Raw genomic sequence first — 10,441 nt, 5'->3', positions numbered from 1 at the left:
TGCCAGAGCAGGCACGTGCTGCAGCCTGGAGCAAAGGTTCCTGTGACTGCAGTCAGCAAGGATACGTGTTCCTGCAGAACTGAAAGATGTCCAGGGCAAGAACATGGCTTCTGCTGCCTTTGGAGGGTGGGTGGAAGAACGGGAAGGTAATTCCTGCCCTCTGTTTACCCTCAAGAATGAGATTTGTGTGCAGATACTTTCTTGTTTTTCATTTACAAAGCAAGTGTTCAGATACCACATGGTGTAAAAAACTCCTCCAAGACCACAGATCCTTTCAGGGTGGTGATGGGATTAACATGATGTAAGAAATGACAAGACAACCTCACATACTTATGCAGCAAGCACTTGAGAACGGTCCCACCTCCTCCTGCAGCTGGCTCCAGATGCTCACATACAGTTCTGCACCACGGGTGGGCTCTGCTGATGAATCTCCTATGAAAGCCTCATCAGGAGCCTCTTTGTCCTGTTCCCTCCCATGCTTAAGTATACTTCTGAAAGTAAAAAAAGCCATGAAAAAGCTATTTGCATAAATATCATAACTTTTATTGTTCCGTTCACAGTTTTTTGAAGAAACATTCCTAAATAACACAGTTATTCTCTCTTTAAGAATTTGTGCCTTTTTCCAATTGGAATTCACCTGGCTCCCACTGCCAGTCAGTGCTTGCTTGGTATTGTGTTGCTCTTTTTAAGATCAGAGAGCTGCAGTGTTCAGTAGTTTCTCCCCGTGAAGGTACTTGTGCACTGTAATCAAGACATTCTCAATTCTGGTAGCTAAACTCAGCCATCTGAGTTCTCTCTCAGCCTCTCTAAGGCATTTTCACACTCCACCAGTCATTTCTGAATCTTTTTGTTGTTTTGCATCCATTCCAATTACTCAGCTTCTCTTTCAAAATGTAAATACCCAAATTGCATCCAAAATTCCCAACCCTCACAGCTGAGACATACACAAGTATAATCACTTACTGCTAACAGTAATTAAAGACAGGAACACATTCTTACTCATTAGTCTTTTACCCTGGGACACGTGTAGAAGCTCTTACTCTGGGCCTGGGCCTGGGTATTTTTGTCACATTAACATTTTATCAGTAGGGATTCTGTATGTTTTCAGCAGTGGCCTGGAACCACTGAATCATGTCGGGTCCCAGCAGAACCCTTCTATGAGCATCCCCACTGCATTATGGCTCTCCTTGAGTGCCCACTTTTGAAATGTGATTGTCAGAGAACACCAAGCTTTGGGGGGGATACACTCAGTTAACTCTAATCCAAAAGAAAGCTGAAAAACAAAGAATCAAATGACTTACACTGTGCTCCTTCATTCACCCCATCTCCTTTTTCATCTCTTCCCTGGGTGCCAAGCTAGCCGAAAACTCTGCCTGGGCCATGCTGTCCCCTATGCATTCCTCCCCATCAGCAGATCACAGACTGCCCTTAGGAGATACTGATACAAGGTTTCTACACCCACTGAACTTAAATGTGTTCATTTTTAATACTGAACATTGCTAATGAATGACATCACTTTTCCAGTTCTCTTAAAGCATCACTAGCACTAGCATCACCTGCCTCTAGCAATGGTCCTTATCCTACCACAAAGATTTCCTCTGAACTCTGGCTCTTTATCCGCCTCTCAAGCACTCCAATCCACAGTTTTCTTTTCCTTTGGCTATTGCTTCCCTCATTAATTTTTAACATAACTCATTTTGAGTTGATTGCTGTCTGCTTCCCTTTTCCTTACTTGTTTTATATGATTTTACATCTAAATTTTTCCTTCACCACTGAAACAGGGTGGGCAGTTAGCCAAAGCTCTCCTCCTTCTTGATGGCAAAATTAGTGGATTTTTGGCCCTTTAATACCTTTCTCTTCAAAAACTGCCAAATCTAGTTCAGTTTTCCATCTAATTTCTTCACTACCAGATTTGATACAAAATTTGCTCATCTATGGGCTTTTGAAGTACCAGTTACACTGTTAGCAGCCTGCCTGGCTGTATACTTCACTCAACCATCAGGATTCCAACTCTTCGATTCATTTACCTGTATCTACATAAACAAGACAAATCCAAATAGCTTCATGTTTCATGTCTAACACTGCATTAGAAAAACAGGTCTGGGACACAGACAATGAACATTAGTCCTGACTACAGGACAGCCACCTTCATTCCCACCATTTAAATCACCTTAGAATGTAGTTTGGATTCTGGATTTCCTAAATAATTCTTAAACTGAAACAAAACACACACACACACAAATTAAATCACTTCTGGATATGTTAACAGCATTGAGCCAGTGCTTCATTTGATAAGCAATCCACACTGAATACGAGCCTGTTATTTACTATAAATATCCTGCATTGGAACAGCAGAAAGGAGATGGCTGACAAGACTTCATTGCTTCAAACTCTACACAGAGGGAAGAGGAAGAAGGAACAGATTGGTCAAAGAGGAAGCAGGAAGGTGAGTGGTTACCTGGGCTGGGAACCAGCCTGTGTGCAGCCACCCAGTGCTCCCACTGGCCAGGAGTCCAGGACAGGCAGGGCTGGAAGGGCAATGGGCACAAAGAAACTGAGATGGAAAGTAAACAGGCAGCAGAGAAGAGAAGCTATTCAGTGACACTCATCTGAACATTGGTTTCTTTGCCAAGGAGCAGGGAAAGAAAAAGGATGACTTGGATTAAACCAAATGGTTGAGGGAGGGAATGGAGTGAGATTTGACAGCTCAGGCAGGATAGATCAGGAAAGGACTTAGGCAGGACAGTCTGCAGCCTTCACAGAAACACTGTTTTGGGCTCAGAACTGAACCAAAAATTCTTGGCTCCAGTCACGCTTGTGTGTGGCCTCCCAGTGAAATGTGAAAGCTAATACTGCTGCTTCAGCTCAGATGCTCGGGTCAAGAATGGATGTCCACAAGCAGGACATAAAGGATTCCATCCTGACACACACATGGGTTACACCTAATACCATGATGCCATTTTTTAAGTTCAACAGTTCAGCTTTTAAAAACCTAATTATACGTATCTTGAGAGAACTCAGGCACACAAAGCAGGGCAGTTCTAGACAACTTCTGGGCAGCCTTAGCTCACTTCTTGACCCGGCATTGAAGGCTTGATCAGATACTGCCTTGTACTCACAAAAAGTGGCCAAATTAACAGTGCACAAACTTGGTTTTGCCATTTCCTAAATTCTGAGTGCTTGACTTTGTGCAGGCTTCATAAAGGTCTTTTAAAAGTAGCTACATGTGGATAATTGCGTGTGGGAACTTTGCCAACTCAAACATGAGGGAATTCAAGAGGCTTTTCTAATCTTGTGAGTTTATCCACTGAAGAAAAAGATTTGATTAAAAAAAAATGAAGTACAGCTAAACTGGGAACAATATTACAGGTTGTGCCTCAGTTCTTCATAGGCACTTCAAGATGTTGGAAAGAGAAATCACAGAATTAGGAACTTATTAAAAAAGAATGAAATGTACTGATGCAGAAACATAAACAGAAATGCCAGATGTATAACGTCAACTTGTAATATGCGGCTACAATTAATTCTTCTTAATTCATTTGTTTTCTTAACTTCTTTTGTTCTGCCATCTGGAAAAGGCCATTTTCTTGTGACAGATCATAGGAGGAAAGATCCAAAGTTCAAGCTTGCTTCAAGGAAAAGCTGACTTGTTTTTGTGCTCACAGACTCAGTGGTCCTTGTTTCAGTTCTCACTCATGCAAAAGCTTCAGGACAAACTTAGGCCTGGACTGGGAGGCAAAAAGATCTACGTGGAAGTTTAGTGACGTCTTCAAAAGATTTACTCTTCAAGATACAAATGTGAAAGCAGCTCTGTGAAAGCAAATATGCCACAGAACCAGTGGAGTAAACGACAGGTACACAGGCATGTGGAAGGGCGCAAGTGCACGCTCAGTAGAGAGTTACAGGGTAAAGAGATTTCTGGCTGGTACTTGTGTTATTTTAAAAAATAATCTACATTTATCCAGTAAAAAAAAAAATCAACCCATTAATAAAACAAACACATTTTATAGTTAAGCAAATATGAGTAGTGGAAACACACAATTACTTGTCTTCTGAAGCTTATCAAAACAGAAGTTAATAACAGCACAATGAGTAATGTCACTTTTGCACTGACCCATTAGACAAAGTGATTCAGTATACACGAGGCTGTCAGCATAACATAAAGAAATCTTAATTGGACATGGTCAAAGGATCAGCACTGCCCTGCTTGAACAATAAATCCCACTATTTATCTAACAGTAACAGATGATTTACACCAGCACTGCATCCCACTGTCATCCTTTTAGGACATGTATCCAAAGAATTGCTAGGTTTCACTCTGCAACCAACCAGCTTTGCTCAGTACTTGCTTTTCCTTGTAAAATGCCTAAACATTGGCTTACACGAGTATTTTCTAATTACTAAATTAATTTGTAGGTATATAACTAATTACAAAGAATAGCAGCTTTCACATACAGCACTGCACTAATCTCACTCCTCTAGAGACTACTTTCTTCTTTTTCATATTACTGTTTCTGGCTCCAAAAAAAAAATCTCAAGTATGTAACTGAAATTCACTCACCACCTGTCCCTTCTCAGCTTGCTCACTTGAGGATTTGGGTAATGGATCTAACCCATTTTCAAACAATGAAAAAGCAGCTCTCCCACCCCAGGCTGCTCCAGCGCTGCTGTGAAGCACTATTGCAGCTGTAACACAGCCACAACAAACATGAAGTTCAGCACGCTTGTTTCACATGTTCTTTAATTTCAAACAGAGGGATTTTTGGTTGTGGTTGTTTCTCAGTTACTTTATATAGAAAACAGAACTCAGGATATGGCATTTCAGGACATCATGTAGAGCAAGAGAAGTATAGTTGCAAAAATGTAGAATACTACAGTTAAGTCACTGCTGTGCCCGAGAATTAAGGAAGTGTTATGATGAAGAGATGAAAATGTCATACACAATTGCTAAAGAAAAGGGATGACAGTTTTCTTTCATTAGGCAACTGCAACATCAAGTATCTCAAGACATTAACAATCCATTTTTGTATGTATGTAAATACACACCATGTAAATATGCCGACTGCTAAATCAAGATTACAATTAGAAGTGCAATTTTACATGTGCAGTGAATAAAAACTGTATAGTTTACTGGTGAGAAGAAACTACAGCCATCTGCAAAATGAGGTTCCAACTTTATCCCATTCACAGCATTTCAGGACAAAAAAAAGGACATTTCAGGACATGGAATACCACCACCAAGCAGTTACAATCCTGTAGTGTTAGAAAATTGCGTTCTGGTACATTAGTCCCTCTCAATGTGACACACCTGGCATCATCTTGCTCTTCAATCCCTAAAGCTATTCAATGCTAACTTGAAGCTGGGTGCTTGGCTTACATATGCAATTGTTGCAGTTGTGCAGTCACAGCTGACAAGTGCCAATGCAGAGCAATAGTTACCATCAGTCATGCATGGAATATTTGCTTTAAGATGTGGATAACTACATAAAAATAGTAGAAATAATTTTGCATTCATTTCCCAGTATGAGGCTTCAGGACATTTTAGATACCTATTTATTCCAGATTTGGCCAGAGAGTGCAGACAGGAGTACACAGCTCCACAAAATGAAGGCTACCTAAGCAGCCTCTACCAGATCCTATGAAAATTAATGATAAATGTATATGCAACTGGGCATCTTAAAATAAGAGTAAGGACAATAATTAGATTAAGGAATATATTGATTTGTACCATTATGTATCAGTTACAGTTTTCTTATAGCTGGTGTTGTGCAAGGACACCAGACAATCTTACTTAGAAACTCTATGTTTCATGCATAACTTCTGAAGATACACAATGCCTCCAGAATAATTCACTTTCTGTGAATACTTCATGAAAACATTTGCTCTGGGGTCACTGTGTAAGGAACAACTTACAGAAGATCCAGGTAGGTTTAGAACATCCATCCAATCTGGTCTGTAATCTGTCTACAGACCGCCTTTTTAGGAACCTCACAAGAAAATACATCTTCAGATTTCTTTCTGCTGTGTATGAAAGAAGTATCTGGTTGACCAGATACATACTAAGGATTCCACTCATCAGTCATTTTAAGCTCGGCAAAAGCATAACCCTGACAATTCAGTGTTACTGGCTGGTCAGCTGTGTCAGAAATGGTGAGGAAAGACCTCAGAATTCTGTTAAGTTCCAAAAGATGAGCAGTTAATTTAGGAGTTTTGTTTAGGACTGATAGCAGGGGTCGGCCCAACTGCAGGCTACAGCTGTTGCCAACAGATCCTTAACTACAGTCCTCTGTTTGTTGGTCTCCTTGATCACACATTTGTAAGGCATCTAGCAAAGCATGAGAGCATTTTCTGAGACCTCTTTATAACCCTGCAAACAACAGGGATGACTTTGCTCACAAATGATTTAAAGTTCCAAGTTGCCACAGATCACCAAGTGCATACTGAACACTGGAAGGAAAACGGACATTCTGCTGGCGTTCCCCTTCAGCTGGGAGCTGCCCGGGCCAGCCAAGTCCACTATGGTAGCTAACAGTGTGTGTAAAATTGCCCTGCAACATTATTACAGATATACTCACAAGAAAGCAGTTCCAGGCTTCAATCCTCCCCCTTTACTCTGCATACAGCCTTTTTTTCAAAGGCCCAAACTTTTCTGAGGCTGTTTTGCAGCAGAACAAAGGGCTCTTGAAAGAGTCAATATCTTTTGTTTAAAGCAAGTTAGGAATTCAGCTTTTCTGATAACACATTTCAGTCATATCAAGATATTTACAACAGCCTCTTCAAAAATACTGCATAGCTCCAACTCCCTTCAGTTCGGGTTCTCTCAAATACATTCATCAAAGCCATGAAAACTAATTTTACAACATCATTTATAACCTTGTCTTTCTGAAAAGGTTCTCTTAAAGTGTTTCATGTAAAAGTTCTCTTTAGCTTCTACTGCCCAGAAAGCATCTTTTTTCTTGATCAGTTGTGCCCAATCTGTCAAACTGAACTCTCTGCCTCATTCTTTCCAGCTCATCTCCCATCTCCTCTGCCCTTTACAGGCATACTTGAATAGCTTTGTCACTTCCATCCTGAGCAGACAAGGCACTCACATTTTAAAATTCTGAAGATACCCCTCTCATTTCAGCTGAACCTTCTGGAGGTACTGCCAGAGTTGTGTTCCTAAGCTGAACACACCAGTAAGATTATTTTCCTCCTATCTTCTCATTAAACATCACATAAAATGTCACTTCTTTGCACTTGCAAAGCAGGAAACCCTTGAGACACAAGTGGAACAAATATAAAGGTCAACGAGCATGGCAGACAGGCTGCAGCCCAAATAGCTTTCCCAAGAAAACACAGGAATAACGAAGGAATGAAAGAAGTTGCTTTTAAAAAACCTACCTCAAACCATGAAAGATGCTACTAAAACTTGTCACCGATGGTTTTTGGACCTAATCTAAGAATATACAGGATTCTACCTGCTCAAGAGCTGTCATCCACTTAAGTTCAACGTGTTACAACACATCGAGTGTATGTATTTTGCAGTAAAAGTATGCTTAGCACAAGATTACCTCAACCTTACTTTCAACATGTTACTAAGCATCTTAACTACTGAACCCAGCTAAACTGAAAAATGGGACGTTACCTTTTACCTTGTACCTCAGCAGTCAGGACGGTTACTCTGACCAGCATTTATGTGTATCAGGCTCAGGATGGGGTGGTTTGGATGGATTTTAAGATTAGGCTGGAAAGAAAAATAAATCATCCTCAAACAAGGCTTTCCTTATGCCGTGAACTAAGTTGACAGAGAATACTGTTTCCTCCCCCCACCCCCTAAAGCTGTGAGAACATGACAAAAGTAACAAAGGAAACATTAATTTGGGGGCTTTATTTAATTTTTCTTTTCTTTTTTTTTTCCTTTTTTTTTTTTTTAAGATGCTACATAGTCAAACAGGATTGGTCTTTTACGGCATAGGACTAGTTTACTACTAATAGTTTTTGTCCCCCTAGACTTACTTACATACAAAACCAGTTCCCTGACCACTGTTTCTCCAATGCTCAGATAATCAGAACTCCCAACAATGGTGTAGTGCCCAAAACACCAGGAGGCAGAAGAATCTCGCATCACTACAGCAGCGAATTTTTAGTTCTAGTCACTGGCTTTAAACAGGTGCCTTTTCATACCATATAGTATTAGTCAATTTTGTGACAATAAGAAAACATGAGATGAAATACATTAAATAAGTTAAATATGCATTAAACATCTCTGAGTAACATTTTCATTCAACTAAATGAACCAACAGCAATGTAGCTTGGTCCCTTTATGAGAACAAGGCATTGACCTTTATTCCAAATGAGAGTCATACCAGTCAATATATGCCTCTTAATGATGCCTAGCACACTCAGCATTGCCACATACAATTCTTTTCAGTTTCTCAAGATTCAAGTGCCAAGAAATTGGTAACTTGCACAGAGTTGAAGACACTGACAGAAACTGTTAAATTTATGAGCAGAATGGTGGATTAACATATTTTACAGAAGTTTATCAACACCTCCTGCCTAACCCACCTCCAAACATCCAATAGGGCCAGCTCCGGCAGTGGAGGAAGAGTTTTTTCTATTTTTCCTTTTTTTTTTTATTTTTTTTTTGTAATTTTTTTTTTTAAAAAGAGGTCATCCAGCAACATATACCAGGGTCTAAGAATGTTTAAAATGACATATACAATATTCCATTGTAGTGTTAAATCGTGATTTTCTCCCCCCTTCATCACTGAAGCATAATCTCTTTCATTCATCCACTCACTGTACATTTGAAACTTTCTAGATTACGTTACATAGTATTTGTGCAGGGGTAATTTAAAGGCAAGACCTGTGAGATGTCATACATTAAGTTTTTTTTAAACATTGTTATGAATAAATTTAATCCAATGATATGGCAGAACCATCAAACCAATTTACAATTTCCAGCATGCTGCCTCTACAAGGCTATTTTTCCTATAATTACACCAAAGACAAAGAACAAAACCACCAAAGCAAGTAGTCTGGAGCTGAACCCTTCGTCCTTGACAGCAGCTGCAGAAGCAGATATTGGGTTGTTTGTCTGAGGTGCCTTCCTCATCCGCAGTCCATCTTCTTCCTGAAGGAAGAGATATTGATTATTTCTACTGAAAGACAGCTTCAAATATTCTCCCTTATCATATTTATTACAGGTGACCATAATAAAACAGGTGAAAGCTAATTTAGAACTTTATTTTCCTCAATAATCCTGAGAAGGAAAGTGTAGTGAAAAGAATTCTGTATCTACTTGACTAGCAGAGCAAAATCCACATGCTCTTAGAATTTTTCTCCTGTTGACTAAGGTAACAGGGGAAGCAATGAGGAAGCCTTGTCCAAAATCTGCAGAGCTCCAGATCTTCAAAAGCAGTGATGGAGGGAATGACATGAAGGTGCTTTTCTTGCTCTGTAATCAAATACAGCACTGTTGGGGAAAAGGCTTTTCAGTGTAACTAAAATTGATTGTGAAAAATACGCAACTTTAAGCCAATTATGTTCATCATTTGCCTAGTTAGATGTCACAAGCGAATTTTATCAGCATTTGAAGGGCAATCTATTTCCCCCATCATATTAATCCTGACATTTTGACATGAAACTAATGGTAGTAATTAGGATATATTCTTGGTATGAGTTTGACAGCTCTCTCAATTTAAAGATATATGAGACAACAGATAAAACAACATCATAACACAAGATGTTGCGCAGCACAGCTGTGTGTTAGCACACTCCATTACACACACACAGAGCATTTTAGAAGACAGCAAAATGAGACTTTTGTTACCAAACTTGTATACAGCCAAAGCACTAGTTTTAGACTTTACGTGGTACAGTATTATAGTGCAAAACCATAAGATACTGAAGCGAAAGCCTCAAGTCTATACATAAAAAATAACTAATAAATCTATAATAAAAGTTATTGCAGCCTTAAAAATTGTCAGATAAGCGAAATTCTAAAGACTCGGAGTACATCAGTGCTTCTCACTTTTGAATTTAAAGGGGCAAGAATACAAGAAGAAGGTCGTGTCTCAGCCATATACATTTTTAATTCTATGTGCAGAGCAAAACTGGTTTACAAAAGTCTAAAGAATTTCTTTATGCATCAGCCAAGCCAAGCAGCATCAATGCTGCCAGAACAGAGTTCCCTTCACTGAGCTCCAACAGGCACAAATTCCAAATTTTCACTGGTGCTGTTATCTGTGATCTAGGCATTTACAACAAATGAAACTGCTGTAAAAAGAGATTCTCAGCATGGTGTTAAAGGCTTCCCATTCACTTGATTTCAGGGCAATGTGTTGGATTTGATAGGAAGCATATTTCCTATTAATCTGTCTCACTTTGGTCATTTTAACTGTAATGTATTATAGATGTATTGTAGGTGCAATTACTAAAACAGTATTTGCACAAC

The 10,441-nt window shown here is 39.4% G+C and overlaps 1 protein-coding gene across 2 annotated transcripts in view; it reads right to left on the bottom strand.

Moving 5' to 3' along the window:
• Window positions 1–4,723: 4,723 nt before the first annotated feature.
• VAPB (VAMP associated protein B and C) overlaps window positions 4,724–10,441 on the bottom strand; it is a 34,912-nt gene continuing 29,194 nt past the window's right edge. For both annotated transcript variants that reach the window (XM_057406366.1, XM_057406365.1), the window contains one exon: window positions 4,724–9,118. In XM_057406366.1, coding sequence (XP_057262349.1) covers window positions 8,960–9,118 — 159 coding nt within the window. In that variant the 3' untranslated portion in view covers window positions 4,724–8,959. The remainder of the gene's footprint in view (window positions 9,119–10,441) is intronic.

The sequence above is a fragment of the Pezoporus wallicus genome, unplaced genomic scaffold (genome assembly GCF_028554395.1).
Source record: "Pezoporus wallicus isolate ANWC-B61680 ecotype Strahan unplaced genomic scaffold, APGP_CSIRO_Pwel_v1 contig_6783, whole genome shotgun sequence".
Classification (NCBI taxonomy): domain Eukaryota; kingdom Metazoa; phylum Chordata; class Aves; order Psittaciformes; family Psittacidae; genus Pezoporus; species Pezoporus wallicus.
Note: the sequence above shows the minus strand (reverse complement) of the source record. Positions and strands in the feature narration are given on the sequence as shown.